The 22,832-nt window shown below is 32.6% G+C and overlaps 1 protein-coding gene across 1 annotated transcript in view; it reads left to right on the top strand.

Annotated features, from left to right (window-relative positions):
- LOC145261160 (ribosomal protein S6 kinase-related protein-like) overlaps positions 1 to 22,832 on the top strand; it is a 98,855-nt gene that overhangs the window by 39,844 nt on the left and 36,179 nt on the right. Inside the window, exon 3 of the mRNA XM_080119482.1 lies at positions 3,802 to 3,885. Coding sequence (XP_079975608.1) covers positions 3,802 to 3,885 — 84 coding nt within the window. The remainder of the gene's footprint in view (positions 1 to 3,801; positions 3,886 to 22,832) is intronic.

Here is a 22,832-nt window from a genome sequence, read left to right as displayed (position 1 = left end):
AGCTCGACCATAGTATCATAACATGCTGACATGTGATGGACAGCTTTTAGAAATTGATTTCCAAACTAACCTATCTCTGGCCAGGTATTTATTTAAGTCCGTTCTTATCACTTTTTACCATAGTTTCCTTGGCATCATCCTGGCAACTGACCCTGAGACTTCAATCATTTTATATCTACTAACCCAAGAACTCTCGTCCATTCTTTCAAGATGGCCATTCCATCAAAGTCTTATGTTCTGCACACATCTCCCTATACTGTCCAGATTTAATCATCAAATCTAAGCCTATCTTTTATGACTCGTGATATGCATGGATCATCCCACTGCATAGAAGTGAACATAGTTTACTTTCAGCAACCTCATAACATTGAAATCTATTCTACACACATCTCCCTATACTGTCCAGTTTTAATCCCCCTAGAATTCGTCAGATTCTGACCTTAATCCTGTGTTTAAAACTCACATTAGACATCCATCCTATGATTCTAATGTCATTTCTCTCCATGCAACATATGTCCTCAACCCTCACCAAGTGTAAAATAATTGTGGTAGCAGGGTCGGTTCACAAGGAAAATATCGGAAGAATTGATAAAGATTGACTTGAGAGAAAGAGGGATAAATAAAAACCTAGCCAGAGATAAGTTAGTTTGGAAGTTGATTTCTATAAAGCTGTCCAACACATGCCAGCATAACATTAAACCAAATATACTGATTGCTGATATGATAGGTGTTTGCCACAAACATAGACCCCACAATATTTTATTGTAATATTGGTCCCCCTAATTTATCGGAGAGTTTTCAGTGGCGTCCGGACGATTGCCAGATAACCGTCCGTTAGTTTTTCCTGAAATTTTGCCACAAATTTTATTCCATTAAATAGATGTGCATAGTAAAAAATTTTTTTTTGCAAAAATTCTCGTTGTGTCCACAGGGGCTCAGAAGTCAAAAATGGCCCAAAATGACTCTTTTGCCCCATAAATTTTTATCCATCCACTAGATTTTTCTGAAACTTGGCCAAAATGTGGAGGCCATTGTTCTATATTTAAAATACAATGGACACTGACGTTTCTGAATTTTTGAGATGAGGATTGGTTATTCGTATTATTATTCATTGAACTACTGTTCTCATCTTAAGTGTGATTTTCACAACGTTTCGATTGATGTATATGGAGAGACTGGAAAGTCAGGTATAGCTGACCATATCTGGAAGGAAACGGGAAACCATCTACTATTACGGGACAAAATAAAAATTATAGACAGAGAGGAACGGTGTAGAGTAAGATGATTGAAAGAAGCAGCACATATGCTGGGGAATAACCAACTACTAAGTAGACCTAGTAAAGAATTTAGCTAATATATACAAGTAATAAGTAAAAACATCAATATATATGTAGAGAAAGATATACATTAATATCTAGTAATAAATAGTGATATTTACACCTAGAAATAAAAATAAAAAGGTTTAAGGCTCCTAAAATTCGTACTAGAATTGTCTGCAAGGACCCGTGGCGTAGTGGTTAGAGTACTTGGAAAAATCAATTGTAAAAGTGATATTCTCCAGAAGGTTGAAGGTTCAATCCACAATGTGGCGACCGAAAAAATACATTTGCGAATTACTTAGGACCTCTATCCAGTCATGGATAGCACACTACCCCTGTGAAGTAAATAAAAGGTTCCGCTCAAAATTCCGTCCAAATTCCCGAATTTGACAGAAACCTTCTCAAGTTCGACAAGATACACCTGAAGAAGGTTGGCGGTTACATCGACCGAAACATTTTGAAAATCACACTCCAGATGAGAACAGCAGTCCGATGAATAAAAATACAATGGACACTATTTTCATAGAAATGTTAATAAACTCATATTTGCTGCTTGTTATTGGTTTTTCTGTTCAAAAAAACTAATTTTTTGCACTATAAAAAAAAGAAATGAAAAATATCACCTTTATTTAAACATTTGTTGATTAAATATATTTCTCTTATTCCGTAGAATTTGTACGGGTCCTGCTAGTTCTATATAGTTTCATTGGAGAGAATCGTAGAGTGGGAAAAAAAGCAAAGAATAAAGAGTTTGGTTAGTAAGACTCCCAACCTTTTCTAAAAAAATAGACCACACACTCGTTTTCAGTTTGTTTTGAACCAAAACCAAGCAGGCCAATCTCTAAGTAGTGGTGAGATCTAAATGGGAGAGAAAAAAAATAGTGGGAGTTGGAGTTTGGATAATGGGTGATGTTTGTTTTACTTGGGAGTCACGTCAAGGCTCAAAGGCCACTCGAGGATAAAGGTTAATGAGTGTAAGGTGGTAGTGTAATAATCGTTAATGGTATAAATTAGGTAGGATCTGATTATTTATGAGGACAGACCAAGAAAAACTTGTTGACGTTGGATTTGAAGGCTACCATTTTGTATTCAACTGGGAAGCAGGCCAGCAGAACAGTGTTCCATAGGTGGGCAGTTCTGGGAAAGAAGTTTTGTTCATGGAATCTGTGTTCTGAACTGTCATCTAAGCTTCAGCCTCTGTCCTATCCCTCTGCCTGTTTTACAAGTATATTAATGGTGGATGCTCCAACGAACTACAATCTCTTGTGCCCCCTCAACGTAAATATCTCCGTCAAACCCGACAAGCAGCAAAATCCCACCCCTACATAGTAGAGATCCCTAGATGTAAGAAAGCCTTCTACTTTAATAGTTTCTTCCCCAGAACTGCTAAACTCTGGAATTCCCTTCCGGGTTCCTACTTCCCTAACTGTACTAGCATCCATAAGTTCAAGTGTAATGTGAACAGATATGTTGCAGCTCAACTCCCTACATAGCATCCCTACAATTTATGTCCTTGATAGTAGCCCCCTACACCAAAGTGGCACTGTGCCTTGTTCGGGGTGAAAATGTAAAAAACAAAAAAAAGTTTAGAGAGTGGGGAAATCGCATATAGTAATTGTAAATAGTTGAATATTTTTTGAAAATTTGGCCAAAGGGTAATAAATTGATAGAGTGCTCTTTCCAGCATAAATGCAATTTAGAAGAGACTGAGGGGGCGAATAAATTCAAAAGGGGGAACTAGCATATTAGAGACTTTCTATTGGCGGGGGATGGGAGGGGGGGGGGTTCATTCATTTAACCAGCTCAGAGGATAGAAATTTACCTGATGAGTTGGGGTTTGACAGGACCAGGAACCACATACGCCATGCTCAGGCAGAGAACATGTACTCATACTTGACTCCTCTTTGTACATACAAGCTCGCTACCTGTATCCACCTTTTTGTTTTTTTTTCAAAAACAGAAACGTAATCTCTTTCTATCACATCTAATCTTGACCTTCCAGTGGTGCTTGAAGAACACTATCAGATCCTGATCAACATAAGATGTAATCCCCTTGGTTATCTCTCAGATGTGACGTCCGCACCACCATTTGCACTACAACCTGGATCACAAGAAACACCATTCATCTCTTCCTCTCTTCCACAGCAGTTCGATATTTATGAATTATGTCGGAGATGCTTTTGATCAATATGAGCCATCACCTCGACACATCCCTAGCTTAGTTTAAAAACCAAGAAAGTGTATTTTAGTTCTAGGTTCATGCTTGACACAACAACAACAATAACACCAGATGAAAATTTAAAAAAATAAATACTTTTTTTGTATTGCACCTTTGGTGACCCCCATCTTTTAAAAAAAGGGGTGAAGGGTGATAACGTATGTCTGAACATGAAATTGCCTTAGAGTATTATTAAAAAGATGTGACTCAAACTTGATCCCTCACATGATTTTCTAGTTTTGTTTTTGTCTTTCTTTTCCTTAGGTGATGTCAGTTATTGCCAAAGGTGCTTACGGAAATGTCTTGAAAGTTCACAGAGCTGAAGAGGAACAATTTTATGCCGTAAAGGTAATTATAATAACTTGTGGAAAATTCCACAGTGCTTTCTACATCGATCTGTATAATTTACTGTTAAAAGTAATATTGTTTTTGAAATAATAAATTTCCGTCAAAAGTCAATACTGTTGAGAAGAAATAACTATTTTTTTTTTTCATAAAAATAATTACCATTATCAACCAAGATATCATTTTCATTGGTCTGTCATGCATCAGTTCAAAATATCATGTACATTAGTCATGCTTCAGTTTGAAATATCATTTTTGTTGGTCTATCATGCTTCAGTTTGAAATAGCATTTTCGTTGGTCTATCATGCTTCAGTTTGAAATAGCATTTTCGTTGGTCTATCATGCTTCAGTTTGAAATAGCATTTTCGTTGGTCTATCATGCTTCAGTTTGAAATGTCATTTTTGTTGGTCTGTCATGCTTCAATTTAAAATAAAATTTTTATTGGCCTATCATGCTTCAGTTTAAAATATCATGTACATTAGTCTGTTATGCTACAGTTTGAAATATCATTTTTGTTGGTCTATCATGCTAAAGTCTGAAATATCATTTTCATTAGTCTGTCATACTTCAGTTTGAAATATCATTTTTGTTGGTCTGTCATGTTTCAGTTTGAAATAGCAATTTGTTGGTCTGTCATGCTTCAGTTTGAAATAGCATTTTTGTTGGTCTGTCATGCTTCAGTTTAAAATAACATTTTTGTTGGTCTGTCATGCTACAGTTTGAAATAACATTTTTGTTGGTCTGTCATGCTTCAGTTTGGAATAACATTTTTGTTGGTCTGTCATACTTCAGTTTGAAATATCATATTCATTGTCTATCATGCTTCAGTTTAAAATAACATTTTTGTTGGTCTATCATGCTACAGTTTGAAATATCATATTCATTGTCTATCATGCTACAGTTTGAAATAACATTTTTGTTGGTCTGTCATGCTACAGTTTAAAATAACATTTTTGTTGGTCTGTCATGCTACAGTTTGAAATATCATTTTTGTTGGTCTGTCATACTTCAGTTTGAAATATCATATTCATTGGGCTATCATGCTTCAGTTTGAAGTAATCTTGTGAAACATTCATATTGGATTAACACATCTTCATTTTAGATGTGTCCAAGCATCTCTAAGATGATTTATTGTTCGGTCTGTTGTTCATTTTCGTTGGTCTATTATGCATATGTTTGAAATATCGAATATTGTTGTCATATTTGAGCTGGTTAATCTCTTTCATTTAAAAGTTCTTGCTAACATGCATAGACGTATTTGTAATTTGATTGGCTCCACCTTTTCCTCTTCTCTCCATCCTGTTTCACAGATGTGATGTTGCTAGTATCAATCTTTTCTATAAATACTATTACGGCATGTGTTCTTCAAAATTGTCTGCTATATTCCTTGCTTCTTTTGTTCCTGCTCATTTGATTCATTGGTCTAGTGGTTTCCATCTTTTTGGTACCTTATTGCAATACAAATTCTTATTCCAGTAGTTTCTTTCTAAGAACTGCAAGCTAGTGAAACTCTCTTCCTGCTGACTGTTTTCCTCCTATCCTACAACATTGTTTTCTTTTTTTTTTTTTTTTTTTTCAAGACTATAATTTGTGATAATAATCTTCTGTTCTTGTTAGCTCCTTACATCAAGTGGCTTAATGACTTGTCTGGAGTTATTTCCATATTTTTTTTTTCTTTTTTAATATTCTTTAAATAAATAAAATAAATATGTTCCTAGTTTACTTACTTCAAAGTTCTAGCAATTTAATTCTTTTTAAAACAACAAATAATTACTAACTCTTTACTGTAAAAATAATTGCCAGCTAAATATTCTTCAAATCAATAATCTGGTGACAGCAGATCAGGCTGTCTGGAGATATCGGTTTCCTGATTTAAATATACCAAACATCGAGATTATTGTTTTTTTTTCCTTTCGCTTTGCAAAACTCAACCATGCTCTGCAAAGCCAAAAAGCAAAAACTACAATTTTTCTCTTAAAAAAACCCCAACTAAACTAAATACCATGAATAAATATTTAATCAACAAATATGTTTTTGATATGTGTTAACCTGTTAATGCCCAAGGTCCTTTTTTAAGGACCACACATAAAATGTTTAATATTTACTGAACAGTTAGTTTTTAATTAACACTAAATATCTATGTGTATATTAAATATAGGTAGAATTCATTTTATAATAATTTCATCTAATATTTTGAAGCAAAAATAAACTTGATTACCAAACAAATTGCCTAAAAACAATTTAGGCATTAATGGGCTAACATTTCTATGAAAATAGTGTCCATTGTATCTTAAGTATAGAACTAACCCAAATGAAATAAAGTAAGTACTAATAAATACTCAGAAAGTAATATTGTGCTACATAGTTCAATAACCTATGCAATGTATTTCGTCAGAATCAAAGTTTGATATGCCTACCTAAATGTTATGTAGGGGCAATTTTTAGAATTCCACGAGATAATTTTATATGTTTAAAATAATGGCAATGAAAAGAATTAATTCAGCATTTTTGGGAACTATCAGATGAAATATTTGAGTGGATTTGATCAATATTAACATGGTATACCTCATTTGCTACACAGACAAAGAAATATAATTGCAATTTCAAGGGAGCCAACTCTTTTATATTCAAAATAAAATAACATTTTAAATATGAAGTATTCCCCTTGTGAATTTTGTATTATTTTTCGTCATAATTAAAAAATATTTCCACATTACCAGTTGCTTAGGTAGAATTAAATGATGATAAACTGTAGAAAAATGTTATTATATTGCAAATAACATGGGCAACAATAACAAATGTAGATTGTCTAGTTAGAATATAAGTTTGATATGTCAGCTTAAATGCTATTTAGGTCCAACTTTTAAACTTTCACAAGATAATTTTATATGTTAACAAGTGAAGCATGCATGGTCCCCCCACACACAGTGAACAAGGCATAAAAAAATGATTAAGTTCAGCATTTGCCCCCCCCCCCCGACCATTAGCCTCAAGGGGATGTCAAATCCTGGTGAAAATGAAAAAAGGGTGCAGTTTTAGGCCTAAACATATGTAAATTTGAGTTCTGCACCATACAAAAAAAGAAATGACTATGTCCATCATTTGTTCCCGCTCCCCATTTAGCCCCAAAGTCCCGAAGGCCTTAACATATTTAAATTTGAGTTCAGCACCATGCAAAACTGCTAAATAGACATACACAGAAAATTTTGGACAAATATAGTAAAATAGTCCCAAAAATGGAGTGTTTTTATTAGCACTAAAAGAACCCCTGGTGCACACCCAAGAGTTATCGCGAAGTATAGACAAACAAAATTATATAGAAATCAGTTAGTTACAACTTTTCAGAAAGTTTTATAAAAATCCAAGGCATCAATATTTTTAATAAGCACAAAGTGTCAATTTTAGCCATTTTAACCTGAAAGGCACCCCTAGGTGGGGAGGGAGGCAACCGGAGTTTTCCCGGAAAATCTGTTATGTTACTTTTTTACTCATATCATATTTAATGTTTGTGCAAAATTTTTAAAAATTCCAAGGCGTAGTTATTGAGAAAAGTGCAGACAGACAGAGAGACAAACCTCCTTCTGTCGGGGGACCACAAAATAACAATAATTAAAAAGAATTAATTGGGTATTTTTGGGAACTATCAGATGAAATATTTAACCAGGTTTGATCTATATATTAATGTGGTATACCTCAATATGTTACAAAAAAAAAAAAAAAAATGAAGACTAACTAGTTAGAATCAAAGTTTGATATGTCAACTAAAATGCTATTTAGGTTCAACTTTTAAAGTCTAACAAGATAACTTAACATGTTAGATATTGCATATTAAGTAACGTCCGAGACATGCGGGAGTTACGAGGTTGCCGAAAGGTTTCTCAGTTAGAAAAGTTAACCTCTTGTTTTTTGAAAATGTCACGGATAACTAAACAAAACATCAAAAAGGAAAATAACAATGTTATTATATTTTCATCAATTAGAGCAATGCATCGATTTTTTTAGTTAAAAAAAAAAAAATGAGGCTGGAATGGAAGACCATGATGTAACAGAAGAGCAGAAAAAATGTGATCAAATATTTATTTTTGCTTTGAGTCTCAAGGGTTTCTTACTAACTTGACCCCACACTATAATTTAAGGAGATTAGAAAGTAGATCTTGAGTTTACTTTTAGCAGTCACATAACTCTCACATTCCTTATTTTTCCATTTAGTCCTCGCATTCCAAGAGCAGTCTTTCTGACAAAGAGGGAAGAATTTCTGTTTTCTGGGTTAATCTTTTTTCTTTTTTTTTTAAAAGCTCTTTACATCAAGTAGTTTCATGCCTTGTCTGGAGGGATTTCCATAAAAAAATACAAAACGTCTGTTTTCTGCTTTCATTAAAAACAAATTCCAACTCTTACTGACTTGAGCCCACACTATAATTTAAGGAGAGTAGAAAGTTGATCTTGGGTTTACTTTTGTCAGCTGCATAACTCTCGATTCCCTTATTTTATTCTTTAGTCCTCACATTCCAAGAGCGATGTTTCTGACAAAGAGGGAAGAATTTCTGTTTTCTGGGTTAATCTTTTTTCTTTTCTTTTTTTTTTTTTAACTCCTTACATCAAGTGGTTTTATGCCTTGTCTGGAGCGATTCCCATAAGAAAAAAAACCCTCTGCTTTCTACTCTCATTAAGTCCATCTGCAAAACAAATACCAACTCTGTAGCTAAGCAAGTTATGAGCATACATACAGACACACAAACATACAGATGACACATTTTACTTATTTAGATAAGATATACTCAACAAATGGAATGGATGGCATTTGCAAATGCTTGCATCTGTTCAGTCTGCAAGAACTGTAACCTTTTAGATAGCAGCGTTTTGCATGTGAAAAAGGACTTTGAGATTTAATGATCTTTACGAAAAGTCAAGGGCAACCATTTTTAATGACACCATCACAACTGTGACACATTAACTGCATTTCATACAATTTTGACCATTTGTTACTCTGTTCTATACGTGTTGCTTTGGTTACAGAAAAATAATGCTCTCTTGTTATATATATAAACTAGAAAAATACCCGTCACAAGATGGGAAAAAATTAATCTCCCAAACAAAAGTTTTGCAATGCTTTTATATTTCTTTAAAGAGATTAAAATTAAGATATAATGCTACTAAACCTTATGTCTAGAAATTTTATTCCGATTTTAGACACAATCCATCACATGATTTTGATTTGTGAAAATGTCTAAAATTAAAGTCTAAAACTTGAGTGATGTGTTACAATATATATATATATATATATATATATATATATATATATATATATATATATATATATAGTTAGTTAGTTAGTTAGTTAGTTATAAAATATATATGGCGATTAAGCTACACTGAATATTCCGCGTTTCATCCACTCTAGGACTGTGTCCTAGAGTGGATGAAACGCGGAATATTCAGTTAAAAGTTTACGCATAAAAGTTTACGCATAAATTTATACTTTCGTATATAAATTTATGTGAGTAAATGAAGTAGTTATATATATAATATATATATATATATATATATATATATATATATATATATAGTAAGTTATAAAATGTATATGGCGATTAAGCTACACTGAATATTCCGCGTTTCATTCACTCTAGGATTCCTCAGGCTTATGCGCCTAAGCCTGAGGAATCCTAGAGTGAATGAAACGTGGAATATTCAGTGTAGCTTAATCGCCATATACATTTTATAACTTACTAACTAGCTCTACCTACGTATTGAGCACTTTTGAAGTAAATACTTAAAGTTTACGCATAAATCTATACTTTCGTATGTTAATTTTATGTGAGTAAATTAAGTAGTTATATATATACACACACATACACATATTTGGTATATTGTTTCTTTTCGTATTTCACAAGAAATATCAAGTTAATTTGAATGAAATTTACACTCAATCTTTGAGCAGAAAAAAACAAAACAGAAATAAAGATATACTTAGGATGTTTCTAAATATTTGAAATGAGTTTTGATTCATCGGACTACTGTTCTCATCTTGAGTGGGAGTTTCACAATGTTTCGGTTGATGTAACCGCCGACCTTCTTCAGGTGTATCTTGTCAAACTCAGGAATTTGGATGGAATTTCGAGCAAACCCCTTTATTTATTTCACGAGGGTAGCATGCTCTTAAGTAATTCACAATTGTATTTTTCGGTTGCCCGCAATAAGTATTGATCCTTCAACGTTCAGGAGAATATCACTTTTTACAATTGATTTTTCCAAGTACTCTAACCACTGCGCCACAGATCCTTGGACACAATTTTGGTATGAATTTTAAGAGCCTTAAACCTATTTTATTTCTAGTTGTAAATATCACTATTTATTGCTAATTATTACTATATATTAATGTATAACTAAATATATATAAATGTTTTTATTTATTACTTGTATATATCATCTATTGTTAATAATTAATGGTTCCCATATTACAGAAACATTCTCGAGTTCGACAAGATACACCTGAAGAAGGTTGGAGGTTACATCGACCAAAACGCTGTGAAAATCACACTCAAGATGAGATCAGTAGTTCGTTGAATCCAAATAATACGAAGATATACTTAGTTGACAAACATTTATTAACAAAAAATTTGATTATCCATATGCAGAAGTATTTAACACATTTATTAATATTTAGTTGCATAACCTCTGTTCTGCTTTACAGCCTCCAAACACTTTCCATAATGTCCTACTAGTTTCGTCTGTGTGAATTAATGGCAATCGCTCAAGAGTTTATCAAAAGGGGCACCTTTTTATTTTTAATTTAATAATTCAGGTCAGAAATAGGGTTCTTTGGGTTTTTTAGTTCTCTTCCACTACAAGAGGTCCTGGATATGACCTTAAACTATATCCGATGGTGAGGCCCCAGCTTGCAGGCTTTTGGGAGTGTGGAGCCACCTCTTAATTGCCATTGCTCCCAGGACCACTCTGACCCGGAATGGTAGTACCTGTTAAGTTAAATAAAAAAAATGACTTGAAAAAAAAAATATTCTACTAAAAACTTTTTCTTCAAAATCACTGAACTCGGCATTAAATAACTTGGAATGGGTTGATATGCCGTAAAACAAAAACAACCAACCAATCTACTGCAAGAACTTAGACACCAGGGTTGAAAAGTGTAATTGAGAAGTCAGCGCCCCCGAGGAAGGGCACTCTAACCTAGAAAAATAAGTGCCTGGGCAGTGTCGTTGGCATTCAGCATTCCTCAGTAATGGTGCCTCAGACGATTAGCAATAAACTAACCCATTTTCAAAGAGAGAAGGCAAAGCCCAGGAGAGTGGACCTCTTACGTTGGTTAGTTTGGAAGTCAATTTCTAAAGCGTTCCAACACATGGCAACATGTGAAATAGATGTAGAATAGAATATGATTATGAAGGATTATATGGTGACAAAGAAACTCTGCTGTTATGGGAATTGAACTCAAATTCTACCAACTGAGTATCGCCTTCTTTCAACATACTAAGTAACAGAGCATGCCAATTCCATCGTAATAATATATTTCATCTTTTGTTTGTGTGAATTAATGACAATCACTCAAGAGTTCGTCAAAAGGGGTACTTTATTTTAATTCGATATTGTTGGCCAGATCGGAAATAGGCTTGGTTCATATTCTTTAGAAATTTTGGCACGTTGCTTTAAACACAACTGTGGGTCCCCTTTTCTCTATTTCATCGTTGATCGATTATATTGATCTTTTTTGATTGTAAAAAAAAAAAAAAAAAAAAGCACAGGTGTTCAGACAATAAACGAATATTGATTTTTTTTTCCTACATTGGACAAAGGGTATTAGTCTCTAAAATATTCCTTTTGGATTAGTTGAGGATGAGGGGGGGGAGCACAACATTGACTTTTGATTAACAATTTTTATCATATGAAAGACATTTCCAGCGTTTTAACATAATTTTCTTATATTATTTGATTGTTAAGCCTCTTTGGAGATTTTCCTTTTTAAACTGTCTTCCCAATTCAAACCATAAAAAATATTCTTTCATGGCTATTTACATTATTAACTGTGTTAAGAATAATCTAATATATGTCTGTCCGTCTCCATATTTTATCTCTGTCTGTCTCCATATTTAATGTCTGTCTGTCTCCATATTTTCAAACTCTATCTCCTCCGAAACTAAAAGTCGCAGAGCAGCGCTAGGGGCCTCAAATGATTCAATTTTTTATGGACCGTTCTTTTATTGTTCTTTAGCTGGTTAAAATAGTTTTTAAGGGGTCAAAAATAGGTCAAAATTGAAAAAAAAATCGGTATACATTTTATGCATTCATCTTATTTTTTTTCTAATTTTTAATCAGTTCATATGTGTGTCACATTAGTACAGTAGTAACGTCATCAGCTTTGAGTGCTAAAGTTTCGGTTTCGATTTCGATTCTAGCTGATGGCACCCAAATACTTTTTTTTTTCTTGAAATCACGACTCTATAATAACATATACCAAATCTGGACAAATTAAAATATCATATTTAAGCATTAGTCTAATAAATATATATATATATATATATATATATATATATATATATATTTGTAGTCATCGACATACAGTCCTGTTTTATTGTATCACAACTCATCAGTGCCGCTAGACTAGCACCTCTCCCAAGCCGAGGATTGAACCTAGAAACACTGTGTTGACAGTCAGCAGTTCTACCAATCGACCCACAGGAGCAGTGCCCGTAAATTATCTCGCCAAATGTCTGTTTAAACAAACATTTGTCCACCACTTTTACAGTGCTCTAACCACTTTTCGAGATATACATTCTTTCATGGCTATTTATGTTATTAACTGTGTTAAGAATAATCTAATATATAAAAGGCTATCTGTCTATCTGTCTCCATATTTTCAAACTCTATCCCTTCTGAAACTAAAAGTCGCAGAGCAGCACTAGGGCCCTCAAGTGATTGGATTTTTTTTACAGATCGTTCTTTTATTGGTCTGTAGCCGGTTAAAATAGTTTTTAAGGGGTCAAAAATGGGGGTCAAAATTGAAAAGAAAATCGTTATACATTTTTTACATTCATCTTAGTTTATTTTTAATTTTTAATCAGTTCATATGCGTGTCACATTAGTACAGTTGTAATGTCACCAGCTTTGAATGCTACAGTTTCGATTTCGATTCTAGCTGATGGCACCCAAATACTTTTTTTTTGAAATCACGACTCTATAATAATATATACCAAATCTGAACAAATTAAAATATCATATTTAAACGTTAGTCTAATATATAAGAACAAGTAGTTAATAAATCATGTTAAAAAAACACTTTGAAAAAGAGTTAAAAACATATTTAATTATAAAAAAGAAGCACAAAATAAGTGGATAGTCCTTAATCCACAGAGTTTCGAAGAAATACTTTCCTTCTCATCAGAGGGTAGGATTTAGCAAAATGCGGGATCAGATTTTGCTTGCACATGTATTTGATGAAACTGCAAGTAAGTCATAGATCTTACTTGGTAACAAATAGTGAAGCAGAGGGAATAGGGTGAAGAAAAAGGTGATATATATACACATATACAGGGTGAGTCACGGGAAACGGATGTTTTTAGAACATCCCTTACTCTCCTTGAGTAAGGGATAGGGAGTAAGGAAGGTAATCTTTAAACCTGCTTAAGATGCCATTTAGTTTGTTGTCACTTGTTTATCCAATACTGCTGTTCGAGCTGCATTCCCTAATCATGCTATCTCACACTTTGGAGATCTCCTGTGGCCTCCGCACTCACCCAATCTTTCCATATGCGATTTTTATCTGTGGGGATTTTTTAAATCTATGCTGGGAAACCTCGCACACTTGGAGAACTGAAGACTGCAATACATGAAAAAATAGATGAAAAAACATTAGTGAAAGTGGAGGCTAACTTTAGAAAGCAGCTTCACATTTGTGCTCGTGAAAAATGGCCATCATTTGTCAGACATAATTTGTCGCTTTTAAATATTTCATAATGGCATAGTTTAGTAAATGTTTTTATGTACATCATAAAATTTTTGTTGAAATATTCGCAGAGTTTTGTTTTCCTTAAAAACATCCGTTTCCTATGACTCACTGTGTGTTTATATATATATATATATATATATATATATATATATATATATATATAAAGAAATAAAAATTACAATAAGTTTACCAAGGTAATCAAAATGGTAAACTTAAAATATATTATAAATATTAAAGAGTTAATATTTACAAGTAAAGTAATCTCAACCAGATGTAAAAGCTCAATAAAACCGAAAAGGAAATAGAGCTTATAATATGAACAAATGATTAATAAAACATGTTAAAAGGCATCTTGAAAAAGAGTTAAAAACATATTTAATTTTGAAAAGGAGCACAAGATAAGTGGATAGTCCTTAATCCGCGGAGTTTAAATATATATATTTAGTGGAAATGGTAATTAATAAAAACTGAAGAAAGTGCTCAATACTGTTGAAGAGCAAATATGCGTTTTATTTTTTATTACTGTATCTTTCTGTTAAGTTACATTATTGTTTCAGCTACCCGGCCGTTTTTTTAGCCGTCTGTAGCTTCCTCAGACTTTTACAGAAATGTTCGTTATTATGGGATGGAAGAGTGAAAGAGTGAATGAGGTCGGGGGGGGGGGGAGTGCATATATATATATGTAAATAGAATGAATGACAAAAACCTATATTTCAAATTTCATGATGTTGACCATCTTACAATTTATTCCTTTAATTCAGCTGACACTTAGAATTTCCTTTTTGTGGATTGATGGTTGCTATTTTTTCTGATGCGTTAAGGGCAAAATAGATTCACTGATTGATATAAATATTAAGTGATTGATTTTGTGCTACGAAACAGATACTGTCAAGACTTGTAAGTGTCAACTGAATTAAAGGAATAAATTGTAAGATGGTCAACATCATGAAATTTGGAATATAGACTTTTGTCATTCATTCATTATATTGCTCTGTAATTACATTGAGCTTTTTAAATAAGGATGAGTATATATAAAAATGAGATAAAAGTGAATAAAGAATATTTCCACAGGAATAAATAAATATATATATATATATATATATATATATATATATATATATATATATAATATTCAGAATAATGAAATACAATAAATCTACTGGTGTGCAAATCCAGTGATTATCGGTCTTACAAAATATTATTGTCTGTAATATTTTATATAAAACTATCCCAGCTAAATAAAATTGCTCAATTTGTTCTATCTAGTAAATTATGATATATATACATATACACACGCACTAGCAGGTTGCCTGGCATTGCTCGGTTGTAAAATATGCTTAAATATTATATTTTAATTCATGCAGATTTTGTATTTACTAGTGAGACCTGTGGAAATTCCACAACGGCATCTTTCATATCTAATATACTGCTGCTGGGCATTCTGTGGATAGTCAACATGAATGGAGATCACCGCGATATTACTGTAACCCTTTTGTTAAAATTGTAAAAGCATTTATCTAAGTAATCTGGTTAATGTAGTATACATTTTTAGACACTTGCAATAAAGTGATACACACTTAAAATTATCAGAAAAAAGAAAAATTATCATAACTCCCAAAATATTTGTTCAAATTCCTCCAAAATCAGGGAAATAAGGCACCTTGTTATGCTCTTCCAGTGTACCAAATTTCACTTTTCTGCATTTCATAGCAGTTTCAAAATTACAAAAATTATGGACCTGCAATATAGCAATACACAGGGTTAATATATATATATAAATATATATATATATATATATATATATATATATATATATATATATTATATATATATATTTTTCTTTTACCTCCTATTCCCCTTACCTCACCCTTTTTTTAACCAAGTAAGATCTGTGACTGACTTGTGGTTTCATTAAATACTTTTACATGCAAAATCCGATCCCGCATTTTGCTAATTCCTGCCCTCTGATGAGAAGGAGAGTATTTCTTCGAAACTCCGCGGATTAAGGACTATCCACTGATCTTGTGCTTCCTTTTTAAAATTAAATATGTTTTTAACTCTTTTTCAAGATGTTTTTTTAACATGTTTTATTAATCATTTGTTCACACACGCACATATATATATATATATATATATATATATATATAAAATAAAAAGGAACAAACCGTATTATGTAATATACTATGTATTATATAATGTGTGTGTGTGTGTGTGTGTGTGTGTGAATATATGTATGTTTTTTATAATTTCAACCTCAAGTGCATTGCCTGTTGGTAAAATATGCTTAAATATGATATTTTCATTAATGCAGATTCGGTATTTATTATTATATTATATTGGGCCCAATATATAGTAATAATTTAAAAGGATTTAAAAAAAGAATGCACTAACACTGAGAATTTAAACCAAAACGTTTAGTTTACGATTTATTTTTGCTTCTATCATTAATGACTGAGCTATGAAGACGTTTGTTGCAAGGCTAAAAATTAGAACATGAACCAATAGCTATTACGTTATGCATACATATTCGTAATGCCGGCATTCAACTTTCACCTGGCAAATTTCATTTTTTGTTTGATTTTCACGCTTCTGTACCGATTTTCCCGGGCTAAAACCCAAATATAAAGTTTCACAAAGTTTTATATACCTTATATATGAAGTTTCATGTCTGTCAACCAAAAACTCTAGAAGTTTGGTAGGCAAAATTTTTTAAACAAAAGTATATACATATGCATAAATATATATTGAAAGAATTTTGTGTTTACTATAAACTTCTTAGACAAATATTGCGCAAATGTAAACCATGTAGAATATCTGCATGAATATAATTACACATAATAGTTAACTAAATATGATCACCCCATAAGAAAACCGAAAAAACTAAAAGGGAATTAATCTATATAATTATAAAACTCAAATTACCTTGTAACGGGTGTTGTAACTCAACATCCGGTTTACGACTTCGGTTGTGCATGCATACATAAACAAATAATCAACGCGACAATAAAATGTATTGTTTTACTGTGTATGTTTTCAGCGACCCAATTGTTTGTTTTTTTTTGCGTTTAAATTATCCAAATAAACAATTGTTAATACTTTCTGCATATTTTTTACATCGTTCATTACCGTATTACGTTTAAGTTATTTTAATGCAATTTTCTTACAAATAAATCTACTTTAACTCATTGACAACTATAAGAGCATTTTACAACGGCAATTTACCCACCGCCTTCATTTTATTTTTTTAATTTATTCTCCATTTTTTAATACACCTTTCTTAAAAACATTCATACATTTTCTTCTACACTACCAACATAAATAAATAACCCCGAAAATGTTTTTTTTTAAATTTGCGTTACAAATAATTAATCAATAAAATGTTTTTGTTTTTTTTGCATTTAAATTAAAAGATATATCAAAATTTGAATTTAACTTTAAGTATCATGGTATCTGTTCAGTGCACATTTACCTATAAGTATGGCAAACCACTTATAATTCAATGGCTGTAAGTTTTTTTTTTGTTTTTTTTTCAAAAATAAACAATTATAAACAGAACGGCTCATAGAAATCTATATTCTTTTTTTATTTTAATATACTTTCATAGAAATGTTTCTGTTATGTCACAAAAAAAAAAATATTTTCTTTACGTCACGAGTGTCATGCTCATACATTAATTCCATAACTAATATAACATACTGACCCAACGGGTCACGGGTAGTCTAGTTAATATATAGGCCTATATAATCCGTTTCTATATATTACTGTGTATCAACTTGTGTATATATTCCAAAACACAATATGTTGCATACTGCTATATACACCATGTGTGGGATTGTGTCCTCACATGTGTGTATCAACAGAAGCGTCTATCATGGTCAATGTGTGTGGGAAGCGTCTTTTTTATGCAATGTGTGTGTGGGTGTGTGCAACACATACAATAAAACAGTTGATTAACATCTGTCTGTATAGTGCACAAGCAAAGAATATACCTCTCTCCATTGTGTCATCTTCTCTTCGCATTATTCAAGTTTATCTCACTTCAAAGGAAACCAACAACTATAGGCGATATATTTGATATAATTTTATTTGCGTTTCAGAGTTTGCAACGTTTCTTGTGTTTTTTTTTTTTTTAATTCATACATTAAGCTACGGTCACATTTCTCCCAGCTTTCAAATGCGGAGACGATATCTTCTATGCTGATTCTTTAACGTTGCGATATATACAGTGTGTGATGTCTAGTGGTTAAAATGTTCTTTTATTGTTGTATGTATGTGTGTGGGTTTAATCTATAATATAAATCTCACCTGTCTGTTTAAGTGTATGTATGTATGCTTGTATGTCTGCCTAAAACTTTTGACAGGTGACGGATTTTCACGAAATCGGTATCATTTTGAAGTTCAACGTCTGGGACAACAAATATCAAAAAAATTGGCCAAAAACATCAATTCCTTTACCCTCAACTGGGCACTTTTCTACAAGGAGGGGGTCGATTTTTTGCGAGCCATTTTTGCAAGTCATCGTATTGATTGGATTGACTTTGCCTAATTTTAACGTCCCGAACTTCCGGTCACATCATGGAGTACGGGTAAGAAGTCAGGTTTTCTTTTACTTTCTTTTCTGCCTTCACGTCACCGGGTTCGAGCTTGCCTGTCTACTACCACTTTTTTTTTTTTTTTTTGCTCAACACACACCTCCAAACACCCAGGCAACGCCGGGCACTCAGGCTAGTCTATAATAAAGCAGTTCATTAACATTCAGTCTGTATAGTGCACAAGCAAAGAACATACCTTTCTCCGTTGTGTCTTTGTCTCGTCACATAATTCAAGTTCATCTCCCTCTGAAGAAATCCAACAAGAATAGGTTATATATTTGATATAACTATACTTAGGTTTTAGAGTTTGCAGCGGCTTCTTTTGATCCCTACAACTTAAGATCGCATTTATTCAAAGCTTCCCGAATGTGGAGACAATCTTCTTTCATGCTAATTTGTCTCTAGTTAAGACCCAACTCCTCTTGAAACCCAACTACGTAATTATATCACCCAATACTTATGTACCTATTTACTATGCCTCCCCACGGGACAGAGTTAGACACCAGGGTCGTTTTTTAACGTGGAGAAAAGGTACAAAAATTAAAATTGTCTCAGTCGTGAAGGATTTCTCCTCCACCGAAAGAGAACAAGAAAATGAAGTGCAGCATCTGAAGAACAGATACTACACTTTGATCTTGACCAAAAGACTTATGTAACCAAGTCGTTTGATCTTTGTTAACTAAATTTTATTTTTCTAAATTAAAATTCCTGTATACATATTTAGTTAACATTCCATTTTTCTCGAATTCAAATCGCCTATTGAAATATTTTGTTTCAATAACATTTTTTCTCTCATGAATATTTCATGTTCAAAACATCTGCATTTCTATAACATTAATAATAATCTCCTTGTTAGGTGACAATGACACCCTGGAGTCCAATAACCAACAGTACTGTTTTATTCTGTTTTACAGTGAATACAGCTCGTTTTTTTTTTTTTTTTCTTTTCTTCTTAGCATAAACCCTCACCCCCAACTGTCCAACTGATGGAATGAAAATTGTGCATATATTTTTTGTAAAAAAAAAAAAAATTAAACATTGAAAGCTAAGGATAACATTAAGTAGCATTCCCCGTTGTGTGAATTTGGTTATTGTGGTGACTAGAACTAATTTGAAAAAAATAGACCAAAAAAGATGATGCACGACTCCGATTCCACCCCAATTGGATCTTGTGACACATTAGGTCTGTATTTTTTTTTTTTTTTTAACCCTAACCCTAACCCTAACCATGACAATACCACTATCTATTCTGGCATTGTTTCTCATTCACCTCCCTTAGATCAGCTGAAATTGGGTTCAGTTGTAGACTATGGTATGGAATGGTTTCTTTCGTTTAATCCAGTTAAACTCAGCTTGTGCCTTTCAATTGTAGGCGTGTCCCTTTTTCTTCCCGAGATTCTCATGAATAGCTCTGCTCTTGAGGAAAAATTGACCCCGAAACTTCTTGGTCTTTCTTTCCTATCAAATATTTTTTTGGGTCCATATATAAGATCCATTGCTCTTTCTGCTTCACATAAAGTGGGTTCTCTATATTGTTCAAAACACTTGCTCATACCTGAGGCTATTCCCTTTTTACAAGTCTACAATCAGTTTTGTTGCCATATTTGGGTTGGTGAATCTCTGCCCAATTTGCTTCACTCTATCTACTTCGCTCTCTCTCTCTCACACAAGCATGATGTTGCTAGTCTCAGTCTTTTCTATGAATACTATTATGGTATGCGTTCAGAATTGTCTGATCTATTCTCTGCTTCTTTTGTTCCAGCTCGATTAACTTGTTGGTCTAGTAGTCTCCATCAATTTGCTATTTTCATACTTCATTGTAATACAGCTTCCTATTCTAGTAGATTTTTTTCCAAGAACCACAAGCTTGTGGAACTCTCTTCCTGCTGACTGTTTTCCCCCTACTTTTAACATTGGTCTTTTCAAGACTAAGGTCAATCGGCATTTGCTGTTTTTTGCTATAATTATCTTTTGTTCTTGTTGGCTCCTTACATTAAGTGGCTTCATGCCTTGCCTAGAGCGATTTCCATTAAAAAAAAAAAGAAAAAATATAATCACTAGATGCAATAGTGTTTTTGGATGCTATTTCCTATTGCCATTAGTGGTATCTATATATTAACAGGATAGCGTGTGTGTTATTCATTTTGTGTGTCATGCTTACATCCGAGTAACTGTCGTTTAATTATTATGGACATCCATTTCTTATAATAAATAATTTTACCAAGAATTCTTCATAAGTTTTGGTTTCGGTTTCAGTTGATGGCACTTCAGTAATCTATTTTTTTTTTTTATGAATAATTTTATCAAGAATTCTTCATTAATTTTGGTTTTGGTTTCGATTATAGCTGAAAGAACTCAAGTGTTATATATATATATATATATATATATATATATATATATATATATATATACTAGCAAAAGTACCCGTCGTTGACTGGGTTCAAAAACAGCCTACAGAAAATGGACTCTGATTTATGAAAGTATGATAGGTTATGAAAAGGAAGAGTTGTAAAGAGATAGCTTCGAATTTGGGGGTATCAAAACCAAAGCAAAATATGATGAAAGTAAAAAGAAAATAGATAAACCCCATAATTTATTATACCATACCTGTTCACACTGAAACACTTATCACAATATTCTGTGGATCTATATTAAAAAACCTTGTTAATCTTTGTGACATATTTCCATTCTATGGAGGTCAGGCACGAACGAACACCCCATAATTTTATTATACCATATTTCTTCAAGCTGAAAGATAATTATCAAAGTATACTTACGCAGGTAGATATGAAAAGTCTTTATTAAAGTTTGTGCCTATTTCCATTCTATGGAGGCCAGGCACGAACGCAGACCCCACAATTTTATTATACCATCCCTATTTAAATTAAAACATACTTATCAAAGTATTCTCATGTACATCTATATCAAAAACACTTGTAAACTTTTTTTTATTTTTAAATTTGTTATTTCCATACTTTGTGGACCAGGCGCGTATGCAGACTCCAATTTTAATGAATCATCATTATGCCAGATCATTCCTGTGTCTCGATACATCTTCTATCATTATATGTAATCAGTTTTCTATAATAGTCAACCATATAGGAGCCTATTCGTGACCAGACACACACACAGACGTTCAGCTTTATATTATATATATATATATATATATATATATATATATATTTATATATATATATATATATATATATATATATACACTTTTTTTCATAAGTTTTGGTTTCGATTCAAGCTGATGCATCCAAGTTATATGGATATATTTTTTTTATATTTTTGCTATCGCAACTTTATAATATATATATATGAATTGAACGTTAACTCTATAATAATATATACAAAATCTGCAAGAATTAAAATATCATATTAAAGTGTTCTTTACGACCAGGCTTGCAGTTTTAACAAAAGAGCTACAATAATATCAGAGCGCTGAACATCTACAGAATGCCAACATCAATATATTACATATGAAGGAATTTTCTGTGGAATTTTCACAGGTCCTGCTAGTTCTAATTATTACTATAGTCACATATACCACAGGATATTTCTCCTGCTTTTTGTGTGGCATTCTCTCACAGATTTTAGTATCTCAATATAGAAAATGTAGAAAGTGAAAATTTAATGAAATGCTAAAACGCTAACGGTCATTTTCTTAAATTGTACTTTAGGTCATTTATATTATTTTGGATTCTTCAGAGTACTGTTCCCATCTTGAGTGTTATTTTCACACCATTTCAGTCAATCTAACCTCTGGCCATCTATAGGTGTTTCTTGTCAAACTCTGGGAATCTGCAGGGAATTTCGAACTGAACCCTTTATCTAATCCACAGAAGTAGCATACTCTCGTTCTGTCAGTCATGACTGGCTAGGAGTCCTAAATAATTCGTAGTTGTATTTTGAATGTTGCCCACACTGAAGATTGAAGCTTCAACCACCAGAAGAGTGTAATTTACAACTGAATCTCACCAAGTACTTTATCCACTATGCCACGAATCTAAAAAAAAATTAAAAAACATAATGGGTTGTTTACATTTATATATTTAAAGTTTCAAATCCAACAAGCAGCAAAATTCCACCCCTACACTATAGAGATCTCCAGATGCCGAAAAACCCTTCTACTCAAATAGCTTCTTCCATTGAACTCCTAAACTTTGGAATTCCTTACCATGCCCCTGCTTCCCTGACTGTACTGACATGCAAAAGTTCAAATCTAATGTGAACAGACATCTTGCTGCCCAACTCCCTACATAGTATCCCTGCAAATTTGGTCCCAAATAGTAGCCCCTTACGACTTGGTGGCACTGTGCCTTGTTTGGAGTGAAAAAACAATTTAAAAAAAGAATTTAGGAAATTATAAGAAAAAAATGAAAATGAAGAGGC

This window comes from Euprymna scolopes, chromosome 37 (assembly GCF_053919585.1).
Source record: "Euprymna scolopes isolate OS-2025 chromosome 37, ASM5391958v1, whole genome shotgun sequence".
Lineage (NCBI taxonomy): Eukaryota > Metazoa > Mollusca > Cephalopoda > Sepiida > Sepiolidae > Euprymna > Euprymna scolopes.
This window is presented reverse-complemented; position numbering and strand designations above follow the sequence as displayed.